Source organism: Papaver somniferum, chromosome 7 (assembly GCF_003573695.1).
Source record: "Papaver somniferum cultivar HN1 chromosome 7, ASM357369v1, whole genome shotgun sequence".
In the NCBI taxonomy this organism is placed as follows: domain Eukaryota; kingdom Viridiplantae; phylum Streptophyta; class Magnoliopsida; order Ranunculales; family Papaveraceae; genus Papaver; species Papaver somniferum.
Genome location: NC_039364.1, coordinates 265,898,712 through 265,916,068, shown reverse-complemented (window position 1 = coordinate 265,916,068; position 17,357 = coordinate 265,898,712). Strand labels below are relative to the sequence as shown.

Sequence of the window (17,357 nt, the reverse complement as noted above, 5' to 3'; positions counted from 1 at the left end):
CGTCTTTCGATATTCATCATTCTCTCATCCCGAGCCTCTTGGGCTTTCAGGATTGCTGCGAGGTCATAAGAATTACTCTTCTTGGCCTCGTTGTTTGTTACTTGCCTTGGAAAGTGGTTCGGCCCTCCTGGCTGGGTGAGACGGATGTCATCATTTCTCTCGAAGGGGTTTCCCTCGCCTTCAGAGCTAGAATTTTCAGTAAGTCCTTCCCGATACTGGTCATCGGGTTGTCCCTCGCCTGGGACCAGGGCTTCTCCTTGCTCTATATCGTCGAGTCCTTCTGTTTGGGCTCCACCATTTTCACCTTGGCTCGTACGAGCGGATCATCTCGTGACCATTACCTTCCCTGAAACATATGCAATAATACTTAATTTTTCTTTTCTCTAGAAAAGTGGGACCCTAAGTTTGCAGGTCATGTGCAATTACTAAGCCATAGTTCAGACTATACAGGTTAGTACAGAAAGACTTTGCAGTAAATTTTGGAGACATATGAAAATGTCAAAACATTCCTTTCATGAGTGAGGTATTGATGACGGAAGGAAAGATGTTTTTCCAGTCCTCTCTTTTCGAGGAAATAGCTCCCTCATTACACCTCCCTTTTTTAGGAAAAGAATCTTATCAGGGTATTGAGTACGTTTTCCCATTCTGCTAGTTATGATGGCGAAAACTTCGTTAGTTGGTAGGAAATATATCTTATCACCTTTTGACTTTCAATTCTAAACGAACTTTGAGTTTGATGAATGATTATGTACTCGTTAATCTTTCCCCTTGACTTAGATTTGGCTTCTTAAGAAGGAGATCTTGGATTTTATTGAGTTTGATGATTATCATCATGAAAAATCTGTCTTTTCAACTCTCATAAGGTGATTTCTTCCTTATGTAGTTTACTAACTAGCAAATCTTCCCAACTCTTTCATGGAGGAGATCGTTTGAGCATCGAAGTTTTTGAAACTTCATTTTTACTCCGATCTGCAACTCTCTTGAGTTACTTGAGGAAGACTTAAAAATCTTGAAAATATCAAGAAATCTTAAAGAAAATCGACTGAATACTATAGATCTGATGATTTTGATGTTCTACAAGGCTCCTTAGATCGTAAAGATCAGTTTTGAGTCTGAGCTTTACTCATTCATCTCAACAGGAATCTACTTACCAGGAAAAAAAAAAGCAGTTTTCATATAGAGATTATGAAAACGATGTAGAGCTGTCGATAGGGAGGTAGATTAGATCTTCATACCTCCCTGTTTCTAGCGCCAAAATGTAGTTGCATATTTTATGAAAACTACACCCAAGTAAGATTAAAGAATAAAAACTACTTGAACATACAAGATCAAAGATGAACAAGATTTAAATAACATAAAAAGTAAAGATGAACACAAGCATACAACGTGGTTCGGCCATGAAGACCTACGTCCACGGAGAAGAAGATGATTTCTTATTGATGATAAGGTCTTACCCTTGAACGTGTTACAGATCTCTTCTAGATTCCTCACTTTCTCTCTATCTAGATCTCTCTCAGGAATTCTCTGTAGAAAGACCATCTAAAAATGTTACATAAGTTGTCCATCTCCTTGTACATGGGCTGGTATTTATAGCCTAACTAGACTCGTGGTGGCGTGGTCGTCCGAGCTTGGTGAGCTTTCTTCCCTCGTTCTGGCTTCCTCGGGCTGACTTCCATACTGTCCCTCGTGATGGCTTGCTAGGTTCTCCCTCCGAGTTGTCTCGCTCTCCCTTGGATCGTATTGGCCTTCTGTGGAGAACCTGTTGCTACATCGCCTCTGGGTCGCAGTATGGATCGCCGAGTCTTCCTTCACGATGCGGAACTACCCACGTCTTGTTCTTATCCTTCATTAAATGTGGTCTTGCTTTTTAGACTTGACCGTCTGAGGGATTAGGCCTTTATCTACACGCGTCATTCATGTGGCGCTGGTGCAGTTGCCTCGACTGATACAAAACTACCTTTTGGAGTATGGTTTGGTGCTCCTACCTTACCATCTCATCAGATGTTCGTCATTTAAGATGCTGACACATGGCCACCGGGTATTTTACCCACACAGTACGTCTCTTTCCATTGGTTTTCTTTTATACTGTGTCTTTCGTTTCTAACTACGTATACGGTGAATGAATTGTTAGTGAATCGGCTAACCGAATTTTGGGACTCATACCAAACATCTGTACACCCGACGTACTCAGAAACCTGAAAGATCTTTGTTCCGTACCGGCGATACATGACTGTTTGCTGCAAACAAAAAATTAACCTTTCCCTCCTATCTATAAAACTTTAAATTTATGGATCAGAAAAAAATAATATATGGGATATGAAACCCGCCACATAACATTGTTTGTTTAGTATACATTAGTTAACGTGGTAATGGAATAATATGTGCTTATGGTTTAGCAATTAGCATAATATCAAATGTATGGCTTTCTTTACCTACCAACCATAACTACATTAACCTGTACATTGACCATAACTACAGCAAAGATTTTTTTCCCCCAGGATTTATGTTAAAAAAAATCTTATAGATTTCAAACCAATTAACGCTGCAAATTTAATTTCTGCATATCCAAACACTCCGGTATTTATATGTGTGGGAGTAGCTGTGACTTATATATCTCAGAAGGGATCTTAAAACAATCAAAGGTATCAGTAGTAGTTGAAGCAGTTGAGAGAGAAAGAATGTCGGTTTACAAGGTTCATTTTTGTTTGATCATGCTGATTGTATTGGTCGGATTGGCTACATGCGATGATGTTTATACATGTGTGGGTGTCAGAGATATGTTACAGGAATGTGAGAAATACCTGTCACCCGCATACAAGAAAATACCACCTTCCGGATACTGTTGTGAGGCTGTTAGAGGTACGGATTATGAATGTTTGAACAAGTACTTGGGTCAAATGAAAAAAACTATTAGCCGTGATAAGCTTGACGATGCTATTTTTGTTTGTAACACTCCTCCTCGTCTTCATGCCAGCAAATCTGAAAGTAAGCCCTCGCTCTCATACTCAATCTCTTCCAGTAATTAATTAGGGTATACAGTAGTTAATAACGTTCATGTTATGTTTATGCTAAACTGCCATGGTTCTTATTGCAGCTTATAAAGTTCATGTCTGAAAGTGGCCGGCGGGAGACAGATGAAAAATAAAAGTTAGGCTGTTGATATGACTTTGGTGTGTATGCCTCCATGGCTTTTTTCGGTAGTGAAATAAATATCACTTGAATATGTACTTTGTATCTTTTTGTGAAAATCGATACTAAGAAATATAAGGCATAATTATGAGTGAAACGGAGGTTTACAATTAAAACAAGCAAAACTGATAAACGAAATGATAATACAATCACCGAAATTTGATTTTTTCTACGTGGAGCTTTATAACAGGAACATATCTTAAAATATTAGCTTCAAATCCGATACTATTTAGTATTGATTCACAAAATAAACATCCAACGTGTGAGAATAAAAGTGCGAGAAGATCCTTCCATTTCAATAACCTAGAACAAATGGACTCATTAGGATGAATGGACTACCAAATTATCAGCTATGGATAAGTAAGCTACTAGTAGTGTAGGCGCAATGTCAAAGACTAGCACAGTTCCGGCTTCTAAGTAACGGCAACAAAATTAATGTGGTGAAAGATAAATGGATCTTAGGCTTGGACAAAGACACTACTCCTACTCCAAGAGATAACACTAATAAACTCTTTTTTTTTTCCAGATCGGTAAAGAGAATGTAAACTTGTCTGTAGCGCTATAAGCAATTGTAGGAGGGAAAATTGAATAACCAAATTGCTGATCGTGATTAAATGGTAGATGCAATCCAAAGCAATGTTGCTGAAATTCATGCTGGACTTGCCCAGTAAAAGAAAATAGTTATGATGTCAGACAAGTTTTTCAATAAATTTTCTCTTTGCATATACATAAAACAAAACAATAGTTGAAGTTTACAAATGTCAAACCTCAATACAGAAACTTAAATTCAGAAAGCAATCAGAAACTCATACATCATCGGTCTTCAGCGGTGCCCCTCCAGATGTAGCTACTCTTCTGCCATGTGATATAAACCATGACAAATAACTATTTTCGACCTCCAGCTTATTTGAAGCATCGGTTTCATCCCTCGAAATTTTTCCTGAAGCCAAAATTTCCACCATATCATGCGGCTCTCCGTCATGGTTTCCTACAAAGATGAGGGTTAACTTTTCCTTTGTAGCAAACAGTCGTGTATACCCAAATTCACCTGTACGGAACAATGACCTTTCAGCTTGCGGAAAGATTGGCTCTGTCGTGTGATTAGGCCTTGGCATATAGGTTGCCAATCTTGTCCCCCGATCCCAATCACAATGTGCACTGGTAAAGCTTCGTTTTCCTCCCCACAGGTGAAATTCTTCAGCGGGCAGAACCTCTCGTATCTGTGGACGTGACCCCACATTGCCAGAGTCACCTTATTCTTCACAAATAGAGGTTCGTAGTGTTCAAGCATTCTGCTCCTCAAGGGGGCATCTCTATACTCGTAACTAGTTGTATACATTGGTCTGTGGCCCTGGACAACAACGAAAGGTGTTTTCGTTCGATTGACTGTCTCGAGATCCCGCTTGATGAAGTTATACTGATCACCGCCTGGAAGAAAATTAGTCTCAGTTGAGAAATACACAAAATGCACGACCCCACTGTCAAACGAGTAGAAAAGGTTTCGAGTTGCAGGGGCTCGAGTTCCAGTTGGTGATGAAGAATTCCCAGGCATGTTAAACTTTAGGCTATATGGGACACCACACACACCACCACCATCCTTATCGTAAATTTTCCTTGCCCAGTCCGGCTTCCAAGGCTGTAACGGCTAATCATATTCGTGGTTCCCAATGCACACATGGTACGGGAACTTAGACGCAACAGGTTCAATTTGAGTGAAGAATGTGTCCCACACCCACGAGTAGCCTCTTGCGTAGCTAATGTCTCCTATATGGGAAATAAAAATTGGCTTGTCACCGAGGGCTTCAATGTCACGTAGAATCCATTTCATGGTTGATACACTTTCATCTTGTGTACGGTGGAAGGTTGAATATGGGGTTGCAGTACCCATGTCGCCGAATAAAATTGCATATGTCTCATCTGAGTTCCTAGGACGTGACATGAAGCTATGAGTCGCACTCCAACCTCCTGCATCGCTTCCAACCTATCATGACAAACATGGAAAGAACCAGTCAATAAAACACAAACTTTGCTATGAGGAACAATGTATATTAGTGCCTTGGAAGATAAAAAAAAAAAAAAAAGATGTGAATGGCAATCAATCTGGACAGACATGTCTAGCCCTCTAGTAAACAGGTTCACCGACAAGTGACATCTAACTTAACAAGAAAAACTCGAAATGTTGTCTTCTAAATTGGTTGTTCAAGGACCACAAATGCACGCATGTACGACTGAACAAAAACTCATACTCTACTACTGATTATGCCTCCTTAGCAACCACTTGAAAAAGACTCCCCTACGGTACCTACATACTTGCTACAATTCGATGCACGAAATTGAACTCAAAACTTTCCGAAGGAAACCCATGTGTTAGTTTTAAGCAAACAACAATACTTAGATTGGCATAAAACAATTAGTATTAGTAGATATATAAATGTCCTGCACATCGATGGTGTGTGCACTCACCAGGGAGTATCTCATATAGAACAAGAAGAAAAAAACTAGAAATTTCTAAGACAAATCTAAAAATGAACCAAGTAGAAACAAAATTAACCAAATGCCCTTCACACTCACTCGCGAGGGAGAATCATACATAGCTAGAAGAAGAAGAAAACTCAAAAGTATTAAATGAATGAAAGAATTCAACTTATGAATAATCAAAAAATGAGTCAGAGAAATTACCTTGTAATAATACCTCTTGTGTGATTTCAGGTTTTTGATCACTCCATCATGAATAAAACCAGGATCTCTCCATCCAATACTATGATTAGCAGGAGCATCACACATATCTTCCCTTTCATACCTGCTGACTAATGTCTTCACAGCCTTATTCATGTCACCTCCATCTGTTCCATACTTGACATAATTGTCTTTTCCATCTTCAGTTATGAACATAACCCTCATTTCATCTTCATAGTCTGTAAATGCCAAATGAATTTGCTCCGGTCCTTTCCCAGTCTCAAAACCTAGTTCTCCTTCTGATTTCGCCAACATATGCTTCGTTCCTGGTACAGGGTTATGATCAGGATCAACCTCTTTTTTACCAGTCTCATCATCATCTCTCCATCTGAAGATCCGAAACTCGTATTTTGATCGGAGATTCACCAGTGGAAGATTGATTGAACAAGACCCAGTTTTCCACTTTTCACAAGAAGATAAGAAAACGTAACCGATATAACTATTGTTTGATGAATTCGGTGGCGAGTATATGCCCAGCCAATCTGATTCTGATGGTGATTCTATCCCACTCCACTGGATGTTAACTGAATCACCTGATTTCACTAGAGTTTTGGGACTGTAAGTGACTGAAACAGAAGAAGAAATTGCTGGTGAAGAAATAATAAACAAGTAGAAGAATAAGAAGAAGATAAGGGGACGAATCATTTTGGGAAGATGGAGAAGCAGATGAGAATTAACAGAGAATGAAGAAGAAAATTTATCAAGACAACAGGTGCATTCAATACTGTTCAGAGTTCAGGCAGTATATAAAGTAACATGAGTGAGCTTTGCAATCGCAATAAGTCTGCTATATATAGATGGTACCATAGGTAGCAGCTGGCCAAAGAGCCATTCTGAGAAAAGAAAACAAAAGAGGATGCTGAAGGGAAATTCATGTCTGACAGTGTGAAAAGAAAAGACTTGTAAAAGTCTTAATTTCAGTTCAAGTGATGATGTGATGTCTTAGCTACCACATGCATGCAGTTCTACTTACTTTAGTTGGTGAGGAGATTAGAGGAATAAATAATCATTTCACTTGGTTGACCCATAAAGAGAAGAAAACACTGGTCCATCAGTCAATAATTCACTTCAACTTAGGCTAATATTGGACCTCCACATTAAAATCACATCAGGAATAGTAAGTGAACCACTTTGGAGAGAAGTGGGTCTGGCATTTATTATCATGAGACTCATTAGATTAGATGTATGTGAGAAGTCATTTGGAAGTGGTTGATGTGATCGGTCCATTAATCTTTTTTGTTTAAAAAAAATCAAAAATGAAAAATGACTTGGTTTGAAGGAAAAAAAGACAGATGATCAATTACCTTTTTTAGTGGGAATACTGTTTTGTTGGTTTCAAACAACACCATATGTACTGTTGTTTCTGGTACCTGCACAGTTGTTGTAACAAGTTACATTCAGACTTATCCTTATCTAATCAACATACATATAATTATATAAACACGCTATGACACTAGTCTCTATTCATTGAATCAATCGACGTTGTTAACCACTGAACACCACCCACAAATGATAGAAGATGGAATTCATAAAGTATGCACAAAAGATGAGAACAATAATGACTCATGGCAAACCTAAAAAAAATTCTTTACCCAATATACTCAGATCCCCTAGTGTCAGTTTTACAGTAACCAAAGCACAAAAATTACGGTAACCAAATCAAAAAATTAATCAAGCCTGCAAGTGATCAACCGATAACAAGCCAGCCAACCGCAGAAAAAGAATGACTTGGGAAACAATGAGCTCCTCCATATAGACGAGGAACTAAAGCCATAACAGTATAACAAATTTCTTCTAACTAGAGTAGAGACACGAAGAAGTCTTAGCAAAATCATTAGATAATGTTGAATCAGAAAATACAATCAGAAGAACTTAAAACAAAGTATTGCGGTGGTTGTAGTCTTAACTCCTAATTTTTGCAGGTCTAGGAAGAAAATCTAATCAATGAAAATGGTGGAAGCTAATTCGACTATTCGACTTTAAGTCGAGAAACCATTCCCTTCAGCTCCTACAAGTTTATATCGCTCTGTGGGTAATACATTCACACAGACAGGAACTCTTCAAAATAAACAGTAAGAAAGAGAAACACCTCAAAGGCTTATTCAGTAGTAACTGATTTGAACAAAAACGTAATAAATCAACAGAATAAAACAGAGATCAAACAAAATTCTATGCTAGTGAACCAAACAGAAATACTTAGCTAGTTCCCTCAGATCTTCTGGAAAACAAAAGGATATGGTTCATTAAGACCAAAAAGGAATCTCAGAATTAGCACGGTTGATAATCATCACTCGGAAATCAGCATTTTCGAAATCTGATAAGAACTAATCATAAAACTATCGAATAACAGAAGTCCTAATTCTGAAAAAAACAAAACAAAAAAATTGAAAGAAATAAATTTGGATGCTCAAACATCATGGATGGCTTAATTCCCTGACCTTCCACAAACCAAGTCTCGAAATGAGCTGGAATTTCATCAAAATCATCATTGCATCGTGAATCAATAATCAAAACAAATCTAAACCTTTAAAATACAAGCAATTTTTCTCCTGTAGAGACATGAGTGGAATTTCTAGAGATTGTAAATTTATGATATGCTACAGCAAAGACTCAAATCTCAAATATAAGGAGTTCAGCTTTAGGCTAACTAGACTATCTCCTGCTGGTTACACTTCCCACTCAAGCAAGTGTTATCAATTATTAATAGCTAGATACGTGTTAAAGAAGTGGACAGAAGATAATTTTGGTGGGGGCACTTACAGATTGACAAAATATGTTGACAAGTACGATATGTTTTTCAATCGATGACAAATTCCAAATCTGAGCTCCATAATTCGTTACTGGAGCCAGTCTATGAATTTGCTTTTCGATCGATATCATGCTCTGCAGTTGGCTGAGCTTTATAGTATGTCATTGAACATTTGTTTCATCATCCATCTATCAACTGACCCTCGTCCTTGATTGTGAGCCTTATATCTTCGTACCAATGCCAGTGTTCTCTCTCTTGTTGCACCTCTGCATTCGCAACCATTTCTTGTCGTGCGTCCTCTTACTTACCCTCTGTACAATTTCATCCAAGACTTTCTGTTCAACACCACAGTATACACATCGAGGAAACTCGGCAATATCTGAAACACAAATACGAATACCCATTTTTTTAAGTAGAGAGTATATACACTGTTTTTTAATTCCAAATTAGTAACATGAACACACTTTTTTTTCATCCAATACAGAATATATGCACATTTCAAAGTGAGGTCCATATTTTGACCTGTATACTTGTCCATACTCAGGGTGTTTGTGCCATTTTGGAACAGCCGGCAGACTACCTGTCAATACAGTGCTTTACTTTGTCAAAACAGCTCTCTGCTATCTTAGTGAACTGAAAAAGTCATTTTTCTTCAATTTAGAGAGGACCTCCATAGTCCTGAAATGTGGAAGTAACCTAATTTAATTACTGAATTCCTAGCAGGTATTCATCGAATTGGTATGGGACGTAAAAGAAACTCAAAAGACAATTTAGAGAAGAATACTTAGTTTTGGGAGGAAATATCATAAGCCGTCTTTGTGTTTTCCACTGTATGAGTGAAGGTTCCTCCACACCACAGGTATCCCATAACCAATACTCCATTGTCAACCCATCACTAGATTACTTAAAAGGTTTTGATTGTAAGGAAAATAAAGATGAGAATCAGGGTTTGCATGGGTCTTGATTGGGGAGATATGAACTAGGATTTGAAACGGTCTATGCTATTGTTTATTCGGAATTCAGTGTTCTGGTTTATAGCCTTCTCCTCACCTCCCTCTTCTGGTAATGGTACCATCACCACTTCTGGAGTCATATAAGGACACATCATGTTCAACGCTGGAAAGACCTGGACTTTCAGAGAATTCAACATTCTGGATTGTTAGCCTTCTCCTTTCCCTTTCCTCTTCAGCCTTTGAGAAAGGGTAATAGTATCATAAGATTCATCACCACTGCTTTCCAAACTGGACGAAATCGTCACACCCTCGTACACACAGGGAAGGCAAGGTCTGCAAACAATAAAAACCCTTTTTAACCACAGGAACAACAAAAATCAAATGTTTATTGAAAGGGACACGCCACTTGTTGTCTATATAGAGAAGGGCATCAGAATCTTTCATGACTTGGATCGTCCTGAAAATATGAATTATACTACTGAATTCCTAGCAGGTGTTCATTGAACATCTATGAGAGTGTAGTTAAAGTCTACTTTACTAGCAGGTGTAAATGTAAGTCTACCAACATAAAATGTAAACATAAGTCATGATAGTACCCAAATAACAATATCATATCAGAGGAATTCAAACGGGAGTTCTCAAAATTTTGATTTGAAAAAGCCACTCAGGTTGACAAATATAAATCACCACTATAGTAAAAATGTGAAAAGGCCAAGCAACCGAGCGGCAGGGGAAGTTATGATGCTTGTTTGACAGTTGGAAGGAGTGTTTTCAAGTTTAGGGTTTCCTAATTAAGGTGTGAGACTATTCTTAGAAGTTAGGATGCTTGGATAACTGAAAATTCAATGCTTATTGCCAGGAATAATCTATTGTACAAGAGGTCGTGACAGCAGTAATCTTTGCTTTGGCGCGTGCAGGTTTATCTCCTGATTCTAGACCAACAATGCATTTTATTTCCCACAGAAAATTTTCAAAAGATCAAAAATTGGTAACATAATCAAGACTAAGACAAAATGGGATAATACGAGAAATAGGCAATTTACAGAAAGTAGAAGAAGCTCACCAATAAAATATTATACCTCGATTTAGTTGTTACGCTGAGATAAGACCAATGTACCCAGCAAATATACACAGGATGATGATATCAAATATGTGCTTGCGACAATGAGCGGTTCCTTAAAACCACATAACCCAAGGTGATGGTGAGAAGGTGCCATCCTAAAAATCCGACAAGCAGCTCCTCGGTATAATCATCTCGTACTCTTCAAATATGACACCTGCTTGTTCCATGACAAAGCGTCAATAACCCTCCATCTCTTAGCTCTACTCAGAGTAGTCACAAAGAAATTACGACATGCCATAAAAAGAAGAAAAAATTGAAGTTGCCAAATGATTGTTAATTTCCTTTTTAGTGGAAGACAAAAACATCACTCATACTATACATCATAGGGGCTCTAAGATACACCATTTGTATCTGCAGCAGACTGGCACCACATGTCATCATTGCAAAAAAACACAATAAGATCCAATTAGACTTTCAAATGTGAACAATCTAATGGATCTAAGTAGGTGCGAGATCTGATGAATACAGTCTGAGGCTAGGTGGCCCATAGCTCAGCGATTTGTCCAATTCATGAAGGAGCATAAACCCCATGTGCCACTTCCACTGATCAATTAATGGTAATATATCATATAAGATTTAAAATCACGTATAAAAAATGATTATTAAGAGGATTGTTTTGGGAATTATCAAATAAAAAGGAAACTATCTCTTATTTTGGAAGAAAAACTAAAGGAAAAGGATCAATAATTTAGGTAAGGAGGGAGACAAGGAGTAATAAACAGAAGAAAGAAAGGAAGGAAAACAAACACAACACATTAAAGTAAGTGTCAGAAATAGTTGCTCCTAAATAAAATCAGTTATTATCCAACTTAATCTTTTCAGTGAACTAGTTAGTGTAGATTGATGCAGATGATGTAACTATCATGTATAAAGCAACTGCCAATGTGCAACTAATTCTAGAGATATATTTGGAAGAGAAAGTGCCAGTATCATCTATATGTAGAAATCAAGAGAGATAAACGCAGCAGCTTACTTGCACTATCACTGACGAGTGACGAAGCTTCAATGACTAAGACTCCAGATTAAATGAACAAGGGAAAGAACATTCATGCACAGGCTGCCATTGCAGCTAATGCCCCATCTAGGGCCAGGGACCCTGTATCACCCATAAATATGGATGCCCTATACCTGTTGTGCACAAGGAAACCAATACAAGAGCCAGACATTGATGCTCCAAAAATGGCAAGATCTGTTTCAGGGTGTGAACCAAATGTCAGTGCTTACGAAGCATTGAATTAGAATGCCTAAATGTCAGAGAATCCATGATAGCAGTACGAACTTCTGCAAGGAAGAGAACACGAACCAGGAGATTTTGGAAGGACCGCTAATGCCAATGCAGCAGTCCCTCCAGCAAGTCCACCTAGATCATCTGTTAAGTTAACTCCACTCCCCATAGCAACAAAGAAGTATGAGGTCAATACTTGATAAAGTTTCCCATACAAATAAGGGCCAGTGGTGAAGGGAGGGGAACAAGCATTTTCCTACATTACGTGATAAAGGGTCATCAAGAATTCAAGATGAAGTATGAATAAGTTTTGACAATCAACAATAAGAAAAAGGAACGAAAAAATCTGACAGCAATATCCAGTCGATTAAAACAATCGAGAACAGGTAAGGTTGCTCTTAAGTTTATGGCATCAGCTAACTGATGGTGTTTCTGAACCAAATATCCATTCTATTCTTCGGAGATAGGTTCATGACATGTAATATGCACATTAGTCTGCCCAATTAACTCTTGAGTCTTGTCCACACTTGATGCAGTAACATTTTAAAGAAAGTTAAAAGACATCTGATCAGGTGAATATCAATTTTCACATCCTCATAACACAACACTACTTATCTTATCTGAGCTTGATACTCGTAAGCTGCGGAATTTTGTTACTTAGTCAAGGCAAACTCCAATACAAGAAGTTCATTAGCACGACATTTTACTAATCCCTTTCTAAGAAAATTTCAATACGAAACAATGAACATTGAACTGCAGGAGACAACTTAAATAGCACAACTGTTTGGTATCAAAAATTTAACATGTTTGAATACATGTGCTAACGGAGAAAAGTTCATTGTATGAACATTTTCTTTCAATTAAAATTGAAAACGGTGGAAGGTTGTGTTTACTTATCAGAAGCTAATTTTAATATACGGTCATTAGTTTCGCATGAGAGTAGAATTTTCTGTCCTTATGTTTGAAAAACACCCTGAATTGAGATTCTTTTCCATACGCTGCTGCTCTAGGTTAAGTTTCTTCCAGCAGCTTCTTGTTCTCTTCAGTAAATATCAACACTGTCTACCCACTCATCCCATCTGTTGATGATAAAGGTTTTCACATTTACAGAATTCATAATACATTGCTAAGCCAGACTTGAGAATAAGTAGAAAGTATGTAAAGTTGTATTCCTTTTACCTTATGCCCAATATACCTACCAAATTTCCTTTACATTACATGTAAAGAAAGCAAAAAGTTCCATCTAATACAACTATTCTAACTAAACACTAAATTATCTTCACGGTGAAACAAACTGATCCCTATACAGTAGTCGTTTTACCAATTATTGAATTTAAAGGCCTCAAAGCCGCATACAGGAAAACACAAACATATGAGCATGTCTGCCAGTAGATATGTGCAAGAGAATGTAAATGTAAGTCATGATGGTACCAATGTCTATAATTCACACTCATGCGCATTCATATTTCATAAATCTAAGAAGAAGTGATGTGTTACAAATACACCAAGTCAATGTTGCTTTCAAAATACAAACAACAACTAGACAACCCGAAATTTTCTCCTAATAATTTTCTCTACGTGAAAGAAATTAGGATATATAATGCAACCAGCATCACACAGGAGGCCCTCTTCTGGTGACTAAAATTGATTTTACTGCATTATCGTCTGGAATTGGAAACTTTAAAACCCTAAATGTCACAAATCAGAGCAATGGAGAGTATAATTTGAAACTTTATTTCACATAAACTAACCCTAGGAAGGTAAAATTAGGGTTTTACTGTACGAACCTTAGCTTCAATGTAAGAGAAACCCTTTCGCCCTTGAGAGGATACTTTGATGACTACTAGCAGTATTTGATGACTACTAGCTTTAGGGATACCCGTTTTGGCGGGTACATTTGGAAGTGAGAAATCGATTCTCCCTGTGAAGTAGGACACCATAAATTCGGTTCATTTTCTTTTTAGAATTCCTGAGATTTTCCTTTATAAAGTTCACCCAGCCACGGAAGCAGCCGGATTGAAAGTCTAGGTGGGCTCAAATAACATTATGGGCCAAAAGTTAGTGGATTTGTTCACCGTTTACAAGAATTTATAATCCCATCCGATTATAAATTCGGGAGTTCATATAAATCCATTACGTGTTTGGTAACTCAATTAAAATAAAATTTACAGAGTTTTCTTGTTTTAAAGTATTTGTATCGTTTAGTGTTACCTTCAAATCTTAGAATTGCATATATATGGGATTTCAAGTTTAAAAAAAATTCGTGCATAAATCTCTTTTTAAATTTCCCAACAAATCTTAAGGGAGGGGGAGGATTCCATATGAAGGATTTACCTACTCCTGCACGAAACGTGAGTCCAAGAATTTGTGCAACCAAACGTACGGAGAGAAATGTAATTTTACCAAATCTCCTGGACCTAGAGATTCCACCTTTAAAATTCTACATCCAAACCCACCGTAAATAGAAGTTAATTTTTTCTTTGCTGTGGAACAATAATGAGAGAGAACTTTTGAGCTCTCATGGATTCACTAAAAAACAATTTGACCCTTTGGAAATATCCATCAATGGTTAAGATTGCTGAGCTTACTGGTCACACTTCAAGAGTTCTATACATGGCTCAGGTACTGATTGATTTAAAGAAACGTAAGTTTATTCTCTCCCTACCTTAACCATTGCTAATATTGTTTTTGTTAATTGTAGAGTCCAGATGTACAGTAGCATCTGCAGCAGGGGATGAAACTCTAAGATTTTGGAATGTTTTTGGGGACACCTAAATTGGCTAAAGCCAACCCAGAGCCATTTGCTCATTTCACTCGCATCCTTTCAGTTATGTGATGAACTGCACTTCTAGAGTTCTATGCATGGCCCAGGTACTGGTTGATTTATAAAAACTAGGTATTAGCTTTTTTGCTAATTTGATTTGTAGAAAGTTGAGATTAGCTTCTTCTTTGGCTAATTTGTTTCTGTGAACTGTAGCATCTATAGCCGTTTGCTCATTCTGAGTATCTATGGGGAGGTTTACAATGAGCTTAACATATTTTTCTGTTATATACGAGGTAAGCTGTTTTTCTTATCCATTGATAGGTACCATAGTAATGCCAATGAATTGAATGGCTTGCATCTTTTCCCTTAAATGCAGTTATTCTTGCAGAAACAAGGCTATGCCATGAAACCCCCATTACTCAAAACTGGGCATGAAATTTGTAAAAAAAATGAATAGAATGGTTTGCATCTTTTTCCTAAAATGCACTTCTCCTTGCAGAAACAATGCGTATGCCATGAGACCCTGTTACTCAAAAGTGAGTGTGAAATCTGTAAACATGACTTGGATCCATAACACATTAGTATTTGGTCGGCTGGCATATCCAGTGAGTTAAACTAGGTCTGGAAGTTACTATCAAGATACAAACTTCTCATTTTTTCCGTTTTTATTGCAGTTCTGGAATTTGCTGGATTTGTTACGCACAGTTGGAAGTTACCTATTGCATTTCTGAAGATGTGTGAGAAAGTAGATCAAGGCGAAGGTTATTGCAAAGAATGTTCTCGCAGTTTGCTTTTGATTCTGAGCGTGACGAAATAACTGAAGTGAACCTCTTTCTGGGTTCGTTACACACAGTTGGGTTATAAGCAGATCCTATTGCAGTTTTCAAGATATGTCGATACTTGCAGTAAGAATATACATTGCATATATTGTCTTGTTGTACACTTTCTAGAGATAGATAAACTGTAATGCTATATAAGCCCTTGTAACCTCCATCGATCATAATAAGAACAACTAATCATCTTCTCTCGGTTTCCATGTTCATTGCTGTTTAAAGTTAATCATCTATCCAGTAAAGTGGTCGTTAATCTATATCAACATTAAAGCTAAGTGTTACTGTTTTCATATTCATTGAACGCTTGATGTTTTCAGTTTTCGTTTGACGCTTCCGCTCAATTGCGGCCAAATCGTTACCAGATTTTCTACACATGTTTCCGTTTTATTTTATTTTGTTTACACTAATACGACCCAAATTCACTCTATGAAGGATGAGAGTGTGAGAGAGACTTACAAAGAAAAGTAGGAAATAAATGTTTTTTTCCTGTTTTTGTAAATGATAGTTTGGGGAATTGAACATGTGACCTTGAAGAGAAAAAGCTCGTTACCTCTTGGTTGTTATTTTTACTCTACACTTTTGTCCCACATTGAAGAGACCCAAGTTCTGCCCTGGTTTTTATACTCCAATCCACGCGGATTGTTTATTTTTTTTGATGCCTCCATTGGTTGCCGTACATATGCTAACCAAAGTATTTTAACTTTATTCATTCTAGCATATCAGACGCCTCTGATTGCGAAAAAAAATGACAGTCTTAAAAATATCATCACATTTTGATATCTAGGTGCAGCAAACATGTTCAGTAGAGACCACAAGCTCTATGTCAAGGTTGGTTTCATCTGGATTGAAGGAGACTCGCCAAAGAAGGGGCCAACGTACTTGACACGGTCTGGACCATACCAAGGACTTCCTAAAGAAGCAGCAGGATTCTTTGTCGATGTCTTCCTCATCGAGTTCTTACGATTGCTAATGGATCTAACATTGGCTGGGAAATCTGATTGTGAGTTCAGAGTCACAGCTTTCCCTGCAAATGATGGAGAAGAGAGAGCCATGTTTGCTATTAATATCTTAGATTGAAAATGCAAGACTACTGAAGATGGCTTTTTGACTTGGTGAGTTAAGACGGATATATCTCTTATCCATGAAGGTCTTCTGCTATGTTCTTATTGGTGGTAGTGGAGTTGGCATCTCTTATACAGATGCATTCCATGTCGAAGTAGAAACGGAAACACGACAAGGAAAAGAAGAGTCATGAATTTCTTACTTTCGCAAGATTGTTTTATCAATCGATTCAATCCTTCAATTGTTTTTACAAGTCCAAGTCAATTTCTGGAACCGACATGCTTGCATGATCCGACTGATAAAGGTGACAAACACACGAAACTTCTCAGTTAAGAGGAAAAAAAAAACCGCCATATTCGTTATAAAGAATTCAAAAGATGATATTAATTAAGAAGGAAGTCGGATGACAGGTGGGGAGCATCCTCAATTTTGCAGGAGAAGCAGTCATATCTTTCCGAATTTTCTAATGCTGATTCCCATTCATAGGCAGCTTCACAACTCCGAAAGAAGTTGACTAGGAAAGCTGGAGGAGATACTACTACTCCAGTCAAAAGATCAAGTCGAATTCGAATAAAATCAGTCACGTCTTCTTGAACATCTTTGCATTTTGTACATGGCATTCGAATTCGAATAAAATCATTTACTAGGAAGCTGTTCAAAGGATGGAAACCAGTCTATTATTACAAATTTGTGACTATAATGAAGTGGATCGTAGAGTGTAGT

At 37.6% G+C, this 17,357-nt stretch overlaps 2 protein-coding genes and 1 pseudogene across 2 annotated transcripts; 1 reads left to right on the top strand and 2 right to left on the bottom strand.

Moving 5' to 3' along the window:
* Positions 1–2,627: 2,627 nt before the first annotated feature.
* Positions 2,628–3,286, top strand: LOC113293764. The gene is made up of 2 exons (XM_026542291.1): positions 2,628–2,985; positions 3,095–3,286. The coding sequence occupies exons 1-2, from the start codon at positions 2,679–2,681 to the stop codon at positions 3,112–3,114; spliced, it is 327 nt and encodes a 108-aa protein (XP_026398076.1). The 5' UTR covers positions 2,628–2,678; the 3' UTR covers positions 3,115–3,286.
* Positions 3,287–3,811: 525 nt separating this feature from the next.
* LOC113300341 lies at positions 3,812–7,209 on the bottom strand (annotated as a pseudogene).
* A 2,151-nt stretch (positions 7,210–9,360) lies between these two features.
* Positions 9,361–13,915, bottom strand: LOC113300343 (phospho-N-acetylmuramoyl-pentapeptide-transferase homolog). The gene is made up of 5 exons (XM_026549568.1): positions 13,763–13,915; positions 12,054–12,231; positions 11,724–11,939; positions 10,707–10,904; positions 9,361–9,960 (listed from the first exon to the last, which is right to left on the bottom strand). The coding sequence occupies exons 1-3, from the start codon at positions 13,913–13,915 to the stop codon at positions 11,797–11,799; spliced, it is 474 nt and encodes a 157-aa protein (XP_026405353.1). The 3' UTR covers positions 9,361–9,960; positions 10,707–10,904; positions 11,724–11,796.
* Between the last annotated feature and the right edge of the window lie 3,442 nt (positions 13,916–17,357).